Here is a 16,906-nt window from a genome sequence, read left to right as displayed (position 1 = left end):
TATGAAGATGGAAGAAAAGCTGGGACAAGGAAACTCACTTAAAAATAATTTCCATGACAGAATGAATAGAAGTGTGTTCTATATCTGAGGACTATTTTTTAATGAGAAGTCTCCATCATCAGATGTCTAGGTGATCACGTTGCTGTGAGGGAAGAATCAGCAAGGCTCCTTTCTTTCCCCTTCCAATATCTGAAAGGCACTAATGAGATAGAAGGGTTCATAGCTAAGGGATAACTGTGATTTCTGCCTGCTGAAGGATGGAGCCTCCTGGACAGGTGGCTGTTCCCGCCCCATGTCACAGAATACCAGTCTGTGAACCAGCACCCATGTGTGGTGTGGATATAGCACACCTGCACGCTTGGGCTCCAAGTTTATTCGGTGAATTCAGCCCTGTTTTGGACATGGTCATTCTGCTCCCTGCCATGTGAACTTAGAAGAGATCAGCTATCTGGAATTCCACTTCAAAATAAACCACCATTACTGATTACATGTAATCAAGGCAGGAATTAGAGGAATGGGGGCCAGGGTAGGGGCTATAATTCAAATCACCTTCACCTAATTATATTCTCTCCCTCTTTCACATACACACGCACACAGAGTGCACACCTTTTATGTTCTAGAGTTTTCTTTTCTGAGATTCCCTTTGAGTGTTGTTTGCTGCCATCTGATTTCTCTGCCTCTTTTTTTCGGTAAGGCCCATAGAGGAGTTGGTTCAATGGCACCATTGGCTTTGTCTGGTTCATCCTTGCTCTCCTGGCAGCAAAGTCATCTTTCTCAAGATCAGGCAGTCGACATGCAACTTCATCTTCTGATTCTGAATCTCTGCCGTGTTGGTGGACCAGGAAAGGGTTTTCTTTACGAAGGATAATATTTCGAACAGCTTCTTTCTCATCATTTAATTGCTTTTGACTGATAGAGCAAAATTAAATGGAACTCCACATGTGATCAGACCAAAACAGTTTTTAAATCCCCATTGTCAGGCAGACAACTGTCTTGTTAGTGAAAGGTCTTCTCAGTATCGTTAGTCCAGATGACATCTGTTTACTACTTTAATCCAGCGTTGCAGAGAGTTAGGGTGGGTTTCAAAAGCTGGAATTTAGCCAGCTACTAGCAATACTAAGCATTCATTTAACTTGCAGCGCCCCATCAGCATGAGAAAGACAGGATCCTAAATGGCTCTGAAAGTGACAATCCAAATTCTTTCATGAAATTGAGAAAAATAAGAAGCATTTAAAAAATATTTTTATGACTGTGGGTTTTTTTTTTTTTTTTTTGGTTGCTGTTGTTGGTTTTCTTTTTCTTTTTTCTTTTTGGCTGCACTGCACAGCATGTGGAATCTTAGTTCCCTGACCAGGGGTCAAATCCACACCCCCTGCATTGGAAGCACCCAGTTTAACCACTGGACCACTAGGGAAATCCCAAGAGGCATTTTTTTGTTATGTTTTTCTTTAGCACATTAGTAATGCACCCAATAGGTACTCAATTTATTTTGACTGACAGGGCAAAAATTTGAGCCACCAAGGAACTAATCTGGGGGAATGCTAATGAATGCAGCCATGCGGCAGCACGCCTAGGATGTGTACTGGGTTGCAATGTATAAAGATGATCTTCCTGCAAAGCTGCGCTAGACTGAAACATCTGGGATAGTCCAGGACCATTCACAGAATGGACTCAGGCACAAAAGCTTATCTTGCCCTGCTCCCTCCCACCAGCAATCCTTTCTTCAGGCTTTTACCCTCACTGTTCTCCATCTTTCAGCTCTTCTAATGTCAAGTGAATTGTGTTAAGGCATTCTGTCAAAATGTTTACTTAGGACTATTTTCATTTTCAAAGAAATCTTGAAGGCCCCAAACGTTAAATTCTTGGAGAAATGCAGTTTGATGGTAGACTATTAGGACTTTTTTATGCTTTTTGCTTTTGTCGGGGGCAGGCAGGGTGAGAATACAGTTGATGGTGCCTTTCTGATATTCAGACAAACTCCTTCCCCTACTCATAAGATCAGCCTTGCTTCTAAATCATAATAAAATATTAAAACTTAAAAAATGATTATCTTTTCAGTTCATAGAGATGATAAGTAAATACAATATCTTGGTTTCTAAAGGAAGTTCACCTACTTTGTATCCAATTTCTGAGAGAGGATTAACAGTAAATTTTTCATGCTCATGGGACAGGTCAACTCAAAAATAAAGACAGGAGGAATTAGGTTGGCTAAGAGCAAGGAAATACTGTCTCCACTGGGCGACCAGGTAGCCCACTGTCTGCTGCAGAGGAGGCTGTCAGCTTAAGGTGACAGCAGGTCCTCACTCCACCTGACTTCTGGAGAATCAAAATCAAAATCATGCCCAGAAAACTCTTTCTCCCTGCTGACCACTGTTCTCAACAGAATTTTAAATCATGGAATTTAGAGGTGATGGGTGATGCTCCTTGAATAAATTTATTTCTTTAAAAATTTTTTTAATTGAAATATAGTTGATTTACAATGTTGTGTTAGCTTCAGGTGTATAGCAAAGAGATACAGTTATATATACATATTGTATATATATACATATATATACATGTTTTATATATCAATATATATACTTTTTAAGCTTCCTTTCCATTAAAATTACTATACTGAGTATCGTTCCCTGTGCTATACAGTAGGTCCTTGTTGTCTATTTTATACATAGTGATGTGTATCTATTAATCCCAAACTCCTAATCTATCCTTCCCTCTCTTTTTTATTTGATAACTATAAGTTTGTTTTCTATGTCTGTGAGTTTCTGTTTTGTAAATGCGTTCATGTTATCATTTTTTAGATTCCACATATACATAATATCATATGATATCACATATTTCTTTTTCTCTGTATGACTTGCTTCACTTAGTATGATAATCTCTAGGTCCATCCATGTGGCTGCAAATTAAATTTATTTCTTAATATATGCAATACTGCCCTTTGAGCACCCCTGCTCTTCATCTCCCGCCTGGCCCCTCTTGGACTGTGTTGACTCTCTTCCCTGCCTCCCTAGCCAACAAGTCTGGCAAGAACCAACTGGCATTGGCTGACTGTGGCCATAAAGAATGGTCAGTGGGAAATGAGAGGCCACTGAATCAATCTCTTCGAAAACTCATTATTCAAAAAGCACAGTGATGATGATAAAGAGAGTGGCTCATTCTTATGGAGCACCCACCATGCGCTAGAATTCTTTCTAGTGTTAATTCGTTTAACTCTAATATTAGCCTTGTAATGGCAGTGGGATTAGCACCCCCATATAATAGAGGGGAAACTGAGATTATGAGAAGAAATTTGCCCAAGGTCAAAGCGCCATTGCTTAAGTTACAATTCAAACCCAGGCAGTTTGGTTCCACAGGTCCTGTTCTTAACCACTCTACTATTCATTAAACAAAAGATAACTCCAGCAACAGTTTTGAAAGTGGAGCATCATGTAAAAAATAAGGCATTATCATTACTATGGAAGTAGGAGACAGGGTATTTTGGTTACTAAATAAAGGGATCCTGTGAGTTGTGCTCAGAATGGAGTTGTGATTGGCATTGCTAGTTGCAGATGGCAATGCTCAGTCAGGATTGACAATAGAATGCTAACTAATCATACCTTACAGTGCTTGCACGGCACTTTACAGTTTACAAAGCCCTTTCAAACTCATTATCTCATCTCATCCGGAGCAGACCCTGAGCTTGAAGCTCTCAAGTCCAAAAGCAACAGTCCTTCTATTTTCTGACCATAGTCCCGGGCTTCAATCTCTCCCAACTCAGGCAGAATTTTATGGGATAAAACATATGCATTTATGCAAACAGCCGTGCCAGTTTGAGCAAGGAGAATCTACTGCCTTATGCTTCACATGAATCCAGCTAGGCTACAAATTCCCTGGGGTGTTTCTTTTTAGGCTAAATGCCCAGTGTGGCAGGACTCATTTCAAATGATCTCAGTTTAGATATGCAGGCTTAAAAAGAGGGGGTGAATAAAGCTTTCCATATCATTGGCCACTTAAAGCCACTCCCTGCCCACTTGAAAAATGATCATAATGATATTCTGCTAATTGCTTGAATCCTGTAAATTCAGAGCTTCAAGGCAGACTCAGAAAGAGAAAATATTTAATGACATAAATTCTGGGTTGGCACTGTTGGCTATGAAGTAATAAATAATGTATATAAGGCAAATATGAAGGCTTATGCTCACAGGTATCCGGTTAGCAAAACATTTAAAGGACTTTTTATAATGTGCCCTTCTTTTCTGAAGGTCAGTTTATTGTAAACCCTCAGTATACTCTACTTTGTTTTTTAATAATTACAATAGCTCTGAAGAGCTAGTATATTCCAGATACATTAACATTCAAGACAACCCTGTAAGACTGGAATTATGATGACCACTTTGCAGAGGGGAATGTTGAGGTTTCCAGTTATGGTCATCTGAATGTAGGTAAAGTAAGTACATTTAAGTGGCAGACTTCCGCTATCTGGCTTGATATTTGTGGGGGAGGTTTGGCACTATTTTTTCAGAGTTATTCATAGATGAGTTGTGTTGAAGAAGAGGTTCCTCAGTGGGCCCAGCTCATTGCTTTACTTAGGAGGAATACAGTCCAGTGTGACATGAGAAATGCCAAGCCTTGCCTCCAACCTGGCAACTCTGTCCTGAAACAAGTAAGGCTATCTTTGTAGGAGAGACTGTGGGCCCTGAGCTGGTGAGGGGGAAGAAAAGCCCTTGTCTCAAAGCTTCTGAGGCTTATATATTTCAAAGTGAGTGAGATAATGATTTCAACTGAGGAAGAGCTGGCATTTTCTTTCACTCCCTTTTACTTAGTGCACAACAACCAGCTCAGACTAGCAGTCAGTTTGTTCTATTGAAAGAAACCGGGTTCTCCAGAAAAGCCTGTTAGGCCTCCTGGGAGCGTCACGGGCAATACCAGAGACCTCCCTGGTTAACGCAGTGCCCAACCAGGGCAGTTACATCCAGAGTCACAGAGGTTCACACACATCCTGTGTCTGCCTGGTCCCTGATCCCCCGGAATCTGTTCAGTGACACACAGGCATCTGGTAAGGAGGAATATGTGTCTGGCACTTAGCTGCATCTGCTCTTCCTCCGAAGACTTCTAAAATGTCTATTGTTCCTTGGAGGGCTTTTCCCCCTCTCTGTGATTAATTACTATGTGCCTGAGAAGATCCACAGACTAGTAGAAAAGACTGAGTGCTGAAACATATGAAAACAATTAGAAAAGAAGTCCAATCACGTGAAACCTATAATTCAGTTCAAAAACAAGTTTACTTCTCCAATGGGAAACACCAAGTCGGAGAATTCAAATCTCCATGGCATTTTAATTCAGGGGAAGTGAATCTTAGTTCTTATTTTATCCTCTTAAACACAAAAATCTCAGCTTCTCTGGCAGAGTCTCATATTTGGGGGGTAATTAAGCTAACTACATCATAAACTAAAATCATAAACATGGAAGGAAAAGTAGTTTATGCATTTCTGACTTCAATGGCAGACATATTTAATAAGAAAGACCTACTCTGTCCCATGGTGCTAAGATACCTCCTAACATATTCTTTGACAGGAAGCCTGGGACTTCTCGACTAGAAAACTCATGCACTTTTGCTCATTTTTATATGGTATTAAAAATAATTCAAGGAGGTGTTTGAGAATACTTGTGACACAACAACCAAAAACTGGCCTACAAAAGTCAGGCCTTCTTCTCATCTACATGTCTCCTTCTTCGCCTGTACCTCATTCTCTCCCCAGCTCTGCAAACACAGACTTTCTCAGCTCAGAAATAGGCACAAGAAGTATCTGGTGCCTCTTGTTGGGTTCCAAGATGTGGTGGCCAGAATGCATTTGGATTGCAAAGACAGGAGACTGAAGTTAAAATGCCTTAAGAGACATCAGCATATTGAAATGTTTCATAGTCTTATTTTCCAGACACCAAGAATCCTTTCCTTCTTCATGATATGCATTTCATTCCAGTTAAGCTACTTTCTGCCACATTAAAAGCAGGATCCAAAATGTGGATAAATTTAGGATGGCCGTTGACTCTGTTGTGGGCTGCAAAAAGTAAGTGACAAAGACTCAGACAGGGCAGGCTGGTGGCATGGTATATATAAAACTTTTATGAGAGAGCTAGCAGCTGAAAAATCTATCTAACAAATGAATTCTGGGTGTTTGGAGCAGCTGTGTTGTGTTGCTATTGGGAACATTCTCTGGGAATATGCATGATTTTCCTAAACTCCACTTTAAATGCTAAGTCAGTAGCTCTAAAGTATGACATTAACTGACATCTGCAGACATTAACTGACCTGCAAATTTCTGCTTAATAGAGCTAACTTGGATAAAATATGGAAAAATTATGTCAGATCCCAGGAACATGGACAGGAGCAAATATTACGACACAAATGTACTATTCTTCTTCAATTTTAGAATTCATGGTTATAGACTAACTACGATTCTAGGTCTGTGCACAGGATGGGAGCTGTCATAAAAGATTGCACTGTTTTATCAGAAAATAAACTTCCAGTTACTGAAGAGGCATAGGACACTCGTGGAATCCCCAGCCTTTGCCCACTCTCTTCTCTTCTCCACGTCACCACGATTCCAGGGTGTGCCGAGTTCTCTTCCAGTCTCTGCCTACTTGTCTCCCCTTGCTCTTTTGGATACTCTAAAGATGACATGTCCATGGGACCTCAAAGAGTTGGACATGCCCCAGCGACTGAACAACAACTGTAACAACAAAGATGACATGGGGAGGCTCCTCAAAATGTGAAAATAGAACTAGATCTAGCAATCTCATTTCTGCGTATATATGCAAAAGAACTCAAACCAGGACTCCCAAAGGGATCTTAGCACTCCCACATCATTATTCATAATATGCAAGATGTGGGATGAACAAGGCTGTGTACATGCATACAATGGAATATTATTAAGCCTTAAACAAGAATTAAATTTTGTAATATGTGACAACATGGATGAACTTCGAGGACATTAAGTGAAATAAGCCAGTCATAAAAAGAAAAAAATGGCATGATTCCACTTACATGAAGTAGTTAAAATGGTCAAATACAGAGAATCAAAGAATGGCACGGTGGTCACGAGGGATGGAGGGAGGGTGAAATAGGGATTGCTAATCAATAGGCATAAAGTTTCAGTTAAGCAAGCTGAATACATTCTGGGAATCTGGTGTACAACATTGTACCTATAGTTAACGACTCTGTATTGGGCAGTTAAAGATTTGTTCAGAGTGTAGGTCTCATACCAAGTGTTCTTACCCCAATAAAACATTTTTTTTAAAGCACAAAAGTAAATGACAGAAGATATGAGGGACTTTATCGGAAAAAAAACAACCTGAGTAGCCAATACACATGCTATAATAGTCAATAGCATTAGTAATCATGGAAAAAAATCGATTTTTTTAAAAACGAGATTTTAAAACTCAAACATTGGCAATTTTTGAAAATAACAAGAAAAATAATAAAAAAAGATGATGGTGTCTTTGGTAACTTTTAGTTGCAGACTTCGCAGATGTAATAAAAATGAAGGTATGTGTGTCAAGGAAATTAAGATTAAAGCGTTTTTTTTTTTTTTTAATAAATCCACTCTCTTATCTGTATCACTTATTACTTATTTCCACAGTGCCCCAGGCTTGAAGACAGAAGCAGGAAAAGCTGAAAACCGGTAAGAGGATATACTCCATTTTGATATTCTCAGCACCTAGCCTGGTCTTTGATATACATAGATGCTCAAATGATGCTGAAACAGCATGTGTCTCAAAAGGTCTCTGAATTGCAATTTAAAGAATATCTGGATTTATTTCTAAGATGTTATGACATTACCCTTTATAATTTTAGAAACCCCGAGAGTTTCTTGTAGCACAAGCACAGTTTTATGTCAGAGTTTTCTAGAAGCACATACACATTTAGGACAGACATGTTTATCTGTGGGATACCACAGACAGGAAGAATTATATCCTTGGTGTTTTATCAATACAAAGCTACTCTAAGATTAAATCCATATAAGCCAGTTCTGGAATTTTCAGTGAAGATCTAGACCACAGCATAACCACACACGGAGTTGTACAGAGGGATGGAAAACGTTCCGTCAAATGTGTGGGAGGCAGCGGGGATGCGGTGGTCAGAGAACATCTGAAAGTGGCCACCAGGTCAGCAGTAACTGGCTCAGAGGCTGTTAAGTAACTTACTTTCACTGATCCTCAGTTTATTCTGCTTGAAAAAAATGGGCATATCACCTACCTTTCAGGATTCAATGAAAGAGCAAGTGGCAAAGGAATTTCAATTGTCAAACTGTTATGAGTTACAATTTGTCCAATAAATTTTGGTCTCACTATCATTTGTTAGGATCTTCGTGGCTATTACATGACAAAAATTAATCAGCTTCTGCAAACACCACGTGAAACTGTACAACTATACTTCTCTGTGACTTCAGCTGCTGAAGGTCTCCATCTCTCCCGTAACTCCAGGCCACCAAGACTGTATACCAGTGCCTTTGTTACAATTAAGAGAAGTAATTACTCCATCCTTCGTTTTTGAATCAACAAGTTTTAGAAATGAGTCAAATAAACCTAATTGTACTTACTACTCCCTTGGGACAAAGAAAGTAAGCAGATTTTTGTCAGCCAGCCACTCTTCCTAAAGACAGTGCTTTCCATGCCAAAGGAACTATTTTCTAGTGATGTGTAAAGGAAGATAAGAGCCATTTAGGAGTAGTGTGAAAATTAACAAGCCATAAACAATTGAAAAATAAGATGTTATTGCCAGATATATCCTGTAGCCCACAAGTGACTGACCACACATACTTGACCAGAATAAGGTCTACTCAAGCAGCATGAAGCTCACTCTTTACCTCCATTTAAAGTAACCAAAAATTCAGCAGAGACAGGCCTGAAGGCAAAGATGATTAGCTATTTCTATTTGCTCCAAGTAGGAAATAATGATGCAACGGGTAAAGCAGGAAGTGGGAAAACAAGATGGAAACTCCACCACATCAGACAGATTCCAAAGCTCCGGGCATGCACAAAGCCAGCCAGGCCAGTCTTTGGCCTGCACAGCTAACCTGGCAAAGCGCTGTGCTGCGGGCATGACCTTGATTCCGGCTTGCTCCAGCCTTCTGCGCTTTTGCATTTCAGCAGCAGCTTTCTCTTCAGACTTGGGAGCTGGTGCCACCACAGCCCCCTCTGGAGGAGGCTGCTCCTTCCCACAACTGGTGGGTAGTTCTGACCCACCATCAGGAGGCTTCCCACTGGTGTCCATTTGGCTGACGGGGTCCTCTTCACAATGAGACCCCACTTCACCTTCCTCTTCCTCTATTGTTTCAGGATAGCTAGTGAGTTGGACAACATAATTGACCAAACTAACACACTAGGCTGGGGAGCAGATCATAGATCAGCTCCTGGTCATTCCGATATTACTTCCACTTGAAAAAAAAATCATAGTATGCAATACTATTCTGGTAATGTGAAGAAAATTAAATGTAGCCATTTGTTAATTAATACAACGCATCATAATCTCTATACTGATTGAAAGCTATTTCAAACTTGATAGGCAAAAACCTTTTCTGCCAGAAAGGCAAAATTCATGTTTTGTTCAATAACTACAACTTTTAATAAAATGTTTACTCAATGGAAAATCATAGATAATAAAGGTAGACTATAAGAAATAACCAAGCAATGATCAGGATGGTTTTGCTAAAAGGATTAGACCAGACTATAAGTTTCTTTTATTAGACTGTAAAGTTCTTGAAGGCAAAGACTCTATCTTACCTTCTATTGGGTCCCCAAAGCCTAAAAGATCTACTACCTAGCACATGGTAGATGCTCAATAAATATATTCGTACTGAATAAATGAATGAAGAAGTACAAAAACATAATCAGAGATTAGGGGAAAGACTGCTTGCTTCCCTAAAGAGATGAGAAGTCCAATGCTTCTTCCATTTCATTATGACTGTTTGTTTCTACCTATGACTCAAGCATGTTCATGCATCCCTTATATAATGCTTGCGCTTATGTCCAGATAAACTTTGGTGTAGATAAAAGGTCTTATTATACCTGATCTAACAGGACTGGGAGTCAGACAGTTTCCCGAGAAGGATATGGACGACAGATCTGTTCTCAATGTCCTCATGACAGAGCTGGTTTCAAAAATCTACTCATTAGCCCAGTGTTGGTTGAATACCTACTGTGTGCCAGGCACAGTTGTAGGTGCCTTCATGAAGCTTCTATCCTATTGTGACAATCTGTCTCTGAAGGTCTGTTCTTCCCACCTCCATCTGTAATCTCACATCAATGGTCTACAGTGGCTCTTGGGGCTCATTCATATCCAGGGGCCCGTAGTTCCTATTATCACAAGCCAGGACAGGAGCAGCACAGCCCAGGTCTTACCTGAAGGGCCTCTCCCCACCCAGGGGGGAGGTGGCGGTACTCCAGCTCTTCCGATATTCCTCTCGCTCCGCCTTCTTCTTTCTCAGAGGTGCGGGGACGTAGGCTGTCTGGTTGCTCTTGTTGGGGAGGTACTGGTTAAAAGGCACTGCTGATTTCGGCTCACCGTGGGACGTCCGCCTCGCAGACATGTCATCCTTCTTCACATCAGGCAGCTTCCGATGGGGCAGGTCGGATTCAGAGTCGCTCCCCCTCCCTGGGGAGAGAGGACGGGGGCTGAGAGAGTGTGCTGGGCTAGCAATAAAATTCCAAATGGCAAGTATACGGTATGGGGGATGTGGTTAAACAAATCTAGAGTATCAGTCGAAGTTAGCCCACTCTGGAAAAAGCTCTCAATTCTAATCAGGAAAGAAAAAAAGTCAAAATTAAAAAAAAAAAAAAAAGTAAGCTTAGCTGTGTCTGAGAGTTACAATTAACAACACATTTGCAATAGGACTATACGCCTGCTCAGATTCTGCAAGTCTCAGAAGAAAAAATAAATTTATGGAGTTTTTACACAGCACCTGTTGTTGCACATCTTACTCTGCACTAGATATTCTGACAAATAAGAATTATAAAAGATTTATAATCCTTTGTCTTTGAGGTATCTTTAACCAATTCATGAAACACCTGGAGAATATTAGTTATAATCAAGGAGCACAAACATATAAGAACTATAGGAATTCAGAAAAATGATCAGTATGGATTATACCAAGAGTTTGCCTTCCAGGAAATGGCTTGAGTTATAAGAAATGCATATTCCTCTATATCAGAGCCCTTTCTGGTACCCAGAGCTGGAGGCAGTTTTTTTCCTGTGAACACTACGGCCCGATGATCTGTTTTTCTTCTGGCACTTTATACTTTCTATTTTATATTTTGAGAACAGGGCTTGGTACCCTTCACAGTACTTATCGCACGGTTTGTGCACACAGTGGATATACTCAAACGGTCACACAAGTCAATGTATTAGTCTAGCTTAAAAAGCATTCTATACAACACAAAGGAATTCAACGTTACCAACATCAGTCTTTCACTGGGCAGTATCTAAATTATGCTGTATCCTTGCTTCCTGAGTCTCATCTCATCAGATTTCTAACATCCATTAGACTGAAACCGTCATTAAAACACGCCCTACTGTGACAGGCAGCCACCATCTGAATGCTGGTTGAAAACTCTTAATGAGTGCTGTATAAAAAGGTCCAACTCCACTGACAGCAAACAGAAATTGACCTCTTTACATCTGTGAAAAGAACCTTCAACTGAAGGTCGAGAGATGTGGCAGCCTGGCGAAGTGGGTAGCGCAGGTGGTTAAGTCAGATCCACTTTGTACTGAGCTCTGCCACTCACTAGCTATGTTACTTTGGCCTTGGTCACTGCACCACTCCAAGCCTCAGTTTTCCAGTCTATAATATAGTGAGGATAATAGTATCACCTACTTTGTAGCACTGTTGGGAGGATCAGATACGTGTGAAACTACTGCTCCTAAGTGCTTAACAAACACTGACTACTCTTGATGCTACAATAGCTTTGGATCTGTCTCTGATGAGCTGTGGGCTCCCAGGCTTGTCTATAATACACCTGCTCATCCTCTTCTGTAAAAATAGGAATGAAATAACTTGCCCTGGAGATTAAATGATTTAATGGCTTTTAAACAACGGTAAAAGTTAAAAGCATTGACCATAAACAAGTTGTTCATTGTTGCAGATGAAATGTTCCATTTATGAATTATTCATGTCACTGGCTTTTAGCCTCCCTTCTGGAGTTTTGACCATTTCATGACTTGTTGGTTTTTGATACCTAACTTAGTTCCCTTCTCACCCCAAGTCTTTTATCACGTATATCTGTCTCAGTGTCATAATAAAATACTTGGAGCCCTCGGTGAATTGCTTTATACCAAACACTAACACTACCTTACCTTGCCAAGCACTTGGACTTGTTTCCCTATTTGATATTTTCCCCATGATACAGAGGTGAAAACAGAGGCTCAAAGAGACCCAAAGAGCCCCTTTTTCAAGGCTGGTAAGTAACAGCTCAAGACTCCAATTTCTGTTCTCCAGATTCCAGCCCAAGAAAGACCCCCGGTTGCTGAAAGGAGAGAAACACAGCCTTGGGGAAAGGAAGGATCAGAATTTGATAAAAGGATATCATCATCATCATCTGCACTATTGCAGTTTTCTAACTTTGGGCACAATGCCCTCTGCTTAAAGCATCCTGACGAGGGGAAAACCTGGACTTGGCTGAATAAATGAAGGAAATAAAAAGATTCTTCAGTCAACTATGAAGGCCTAGCACGGAATAGAGCTGTCTCTATTCACTCGGTTCTAAAACCCTATAATCTATGAAACTTATTTTGGTACAATATCTAAAAACATATTACCTATAATACACTGAGAGTCTCAAAATAGGTTGTTTAACACATAAACAGATCACCTTCCCCTTCTCTCCAATTACTTTTTGATAAATGTCTTCAACAGACACTTCAAAAAGAGTTAATTTACAAATGCCCAGAGGCAACGTGACTTAGTTGAAAGCAGTGTAACCTTCTGGACTTGGAGACCAGGGTCTAATTTCAGCTCCACCATCGCCCTGCCATGTGATTGGGGAATTTAAGCCCTCTGTTCCTCAGGGTCCTCACTGGAAATAAGGTGATAATACAGCTCTCATCAGTTGTTGTCAGGATTACCTGAGATGTAAAGCACCCAAGTGTTAGAACTCTTCTTATCTCAGGCCAAGACTTCAAAAGATTTTGATTTAATCCCGAAAAGATGAAAATGTACTAGGGTTGCTTCTCCATCTATGCCCAACAGTGCACATGACCATGATGACATCCTTTTATCAAAGTCTGATCCTTCCTTTCTCCTGGGACTACATTTCTCTCCCTTCCAACAACTAGGAGTCTTTCTTTTTTTAAATCTATGTTTACCATATATGGGCTTCCTTAGTGGCTCAGTTGGTAAAGAATCTGCCTGCTATGCAGGAGACCTGGGTTCGATCCCTTGGTAGGGATGATCGATCCCATGGAGAAGGAAATGGCAACCCACTCCAGTACTCTTGCCTAGAGAATTCCATGGACAGAGGAGCCGGGCAGGGATTGCCGAGAGTCAGACATGACTGAGCGACTAACTTTCCCTTTTACTTTACCATATATCCCACCAACCCTTTGCTTTTTCATCTTCCTCCAGTACTTTAATTTCTCTCATTCCTTATGTCTCTCCCTTAACTAACCTTTTATATAAGAGATAAGAATATTCATTTAACAAAATGCATTATGTTTATAAAACATGTTCTTAATTTTAAAAGCACCCGAGTGGAAGATTTTGTATTTCCTCTTCAGTGGAGCTCGCCTCAGAAGGCATGTCAGTGAAAGCGAGGGAGGAACTGGGTACCTGTCAAGCAAGACAGAGTGGCTGAATTGACCCTGGTGACCCACAGCTTCCTTACCAGGTGGCTCTTGCGTCCAACCCACAGAATCATGGCCCCTCTTACGTGTGTGGCTCTTGACTGTCCCTACTGAATGGGTCTGTGGGCCTCAGTAATAATAAAATGAAAACTCTCTCAACCCAATAAGGAGCTGGAAAATTTCATGGTAAGACTTTCCTTAATTGATTATGAGTCCTAGGAAGTAAATTTTCAAGAATTAAAAAAAAAAAAAAGTTCTTCTAAATTTGAAAGTGTTTATTAGCACTAGCAATCTTCTTGATTACATCACTTAAAAAATATACCATAAACTCTAATGAAATACAACATCAATTTGGATAAAATTATACCACAGTTTTAAAGGCAGATAAAAAGTGTTGTTTTTCTTTAAAACCTCATTAGGTCTTGATTAGTTTACAAGAATATGAGCCTGAAGGTATCAGGCTGATTGGTGAAATCTGTGTGTTAAGATGCTCTTTCACAGACGGTGTTTTGTGAAGCTCAATTTCATGTTTTTCTCTACATGGGAAAAACTTATGAAAAGACTCTGGCTTATCAATCTTAATTGTTGCAAATGAAATTATGCCTCAGCACATATTAGTACAATATTAGTAATTACCATCTCAAATCCCTTCAAGATGTGGCCCATTATAAGCTCTGAATCCCTCAAAGCTGGTGACAGAATAAAGGATCCACATTACCAGTTATTAGAAACCAGGATGAGACAATGATAATTCTTTAAAACAATCAAAATAATATGAATGCAATAGTTTAGTTATGATATGTTTCATAAAAGTAAATCTCCCTTTCAGTTATGTTAAAGTTCAATTAGATCATGCAGTTGGTATTGTAACTTCTAATACTGTGGGTGGGACTTACGATGTCATGTAAAATTGTAGAAATGTTTTTCAACCAGTTCACAATGCACCATGGAATTCTTTAGGAGTCACATAGGATATGGCCCTGAGGCTAATCTATTTGCTGGCAAGTTTAAGTACTAAACAAAAGCATTAGTTCAGTCATGCTAGAATCTGAAAAATCTATTAAGCAAACAGAAAGATGTGTGAGTAAATTAAGCTTTAGGGTATAAGCTTTGGACTCACACTTCTCGAGGCTAACATTGTCACGCTACTTACAGTGATTGGGGGCACTTACAATGTTAGGATGGTTTCTTAACCTAAGATTCATCTGTAAAATATGGCTAAGGAGTGTTTCATAGCCCTGTGAGAGAACTAACTCACATACTGGGTATCTCATAATCTGTGCTAAGCATTAAATGAGATACCAGAGGTCAAGTAATGAACTCAGGACCTGGGCATATTAAATACCCAAGTACTTTGGTGACATAGAATTTTATAACTGGAAGGGGTCTTTTAGCTATAAAATAAAATTTTCATCTCAGACAGAAGACTTAAAGTCTCTAGAAATATTAGCTTCAATCAGAAGCTAATTATTTCTTTTTCTAGTAAAAAGAAATAGACACAAATAAAAGAATTTCCCTGAGAGTCTTTCTCCAAGTTTATACATGCAGAGCCAAGCTATCTTCCCTTCTTATTAATAAAAGCACAAAGGCACAAGATCAGTAAGGTAAACAGCTTCTGAAAAAATATGCATTAAATTTACATCAGGTTGCATGACCATACATTTTTGTAAAGAAAAATGATCATTCCTTTCAGGTGATATAAAATCCAGGAGATTTAAATGAAACCCAGCCTCTGAAGAAACAAGCAGTCTGGGTTGTGTTCAATACATGAAGGACCACCTGCATCGCTCTAGTCAACGGTCAGGTATAAGCATCTAATATTCGCAAAACCATGCCAATTAAAGTTTCACAGTCCCAAGCTTCAGAGCTGTCATAAGTGTGTGCAGTGTGTTTCCAGTTTGCTGGAAGTTGATCCATTTTCACTTGTACAGTGTGGTACTCACTCAAGCATTTCCCTTCCTCGTACCTGAAACATATAAATCTCCAGCACACTTTATGAGCTAATGGTCTGTACAGCGTCTTGATTCACTGAGACCCAGGGAGGAATGATGTAACACATTTTCCAACAGAAGATATGCTCACTGAGGCAATGTTCAAACCAACTGCTGGCAAAGGCAAACCAAATTCTAAGGATCACCAAAAAACAACATTAAGAGATTTTTTTTCCCCTACCAGTTTAGAGTTACCGCAAGGTAAGTATGGAGTCCGCCTTCCCAGTGCCAATCTCTCGGCTGGGAACAAGGCAGCTTTTGTTAGTGTTTGATTCTAAGAAGTGCAGTTTATTAAGGCTCCAACCTACCATCACTGCTTCCCCTGAGGACTACATCTGGCGAAGGAGTCTGCCGGGAACGGGAGCCAAAGGAATCCAGGCTGTCGAAGGAATCATCTCTGCCGTGTCGAGGGGGAGAGAGGGAGTCGCTGCGCTCGGAGTCCCAGCAGTCGATGTAGCCACTGTCTCGAATACTACGTTTAGGGCTCTCAATGTCATCAGTCTCCTGTTCAAGAAGAAAACAAAAGGATTACAGACATTACTGCAACAGACATAGAGCCTATGGATATCAGGAAAATCAGTCCCCAGCAGTCTCCAAAAAATCCTGCATATAGAATCACTGTGGAAAGGCTACAGCAAGCAGTTATCACATTGATTATCATCTGCAAGTCAACATTTCATTCTTCAATCCTTCCCTGCTACAACTTTCTCAATCAGAAAATCACACATATTAAAAAAAAAATCCCCAGGCATCTCGTAGTCCACAATGTTAAAAAAAAAATTTCGAGAAATAAGAATAAAAGATCAAGTTTGGATTCACAAGAATACAATAAAAGATGAAAAGAAAAATGAAAACCTTAACCTTGACCCGTCTTTCGGGATCCATAACTGCATGTCTGTTCCGGGACCCAGCCCCAACTGCTTCTGTTTATGCTGTCTGGCTAAGGCACACAGCATTTGTTTTTGCAGCAGAATCAGTTTCATAAAATCCTGGAGCAGTATGCTCCATCTTCTGCTACCTTGAAGGGAAATTCCTGCTCTGAAAGGGAGCTGTCTTTTCTGGGGCAAAAAGTTAAAAAAAAAAAAAAAGCAGTGAAAAA

The 16,906-nt window shown here is 40.0% G+C and overlaps 1 protein-coding gene across 8 annotated transcripts in view; it reads right to left on the bottom strand.

Annotated features, from left to right (window-relative positions):
- LIMCH1 (LIM and calponin homology domains 1) overlaps window positions 1-16,906 on the bottom strand; it is a 248,864-nt gene that overhangs the window by 69,077 nt on the left and 162,881 nt on the right. For 4 of the 8 annotated variants that reach the window (XM_010858849.1, XM_010858846.1, XM_010858844.1 and 1 more), the window contains exons 7-8: window positions 16,116-16,311; window positions 10,381-10,633 (exon numbers count right to left, since the gene is read on the bottom strand). In XM_010858849.1, the coding sequence (XP_010857151.1) occupies window positions 10,381-10,633; window positions 16,116-16,311 (449 nt within the window). Of the gene's footprint in view, window positions 1-606; window positions 910-9,056; window positions 9,324-10,380; window positions 10,634-16,115; window positions 16,312-16,668; window positions 16,855-16,906 lie in introns of those variants that run through there. The other 4 variants (XM_010858847.1, XM_010858848.1, XM_010858843.1 and 1 more) reach the window with 3 other exon arrangements.

This window comes from Bison bison, unplaced genomic scaffold, assembly GCF_000754665.1.
Source record: "Bison bison bison isolate TAMUID 2011002044 unplaced genomic scaffold, Bison_UMD1.0 scf7180017864451, whole genome shotgun sequence".
Lineage (NCBI taxonomy): Eukaryota > Metazoa > Chordata > Mammalia > Artiodactyla > Bovidae > Bison > Bison bison.
The sequence above is the reverse complement of the archived record's forward strand: the minus strand, read 5'-3'. Positions and strand labels throughout refer to the sequence as shown.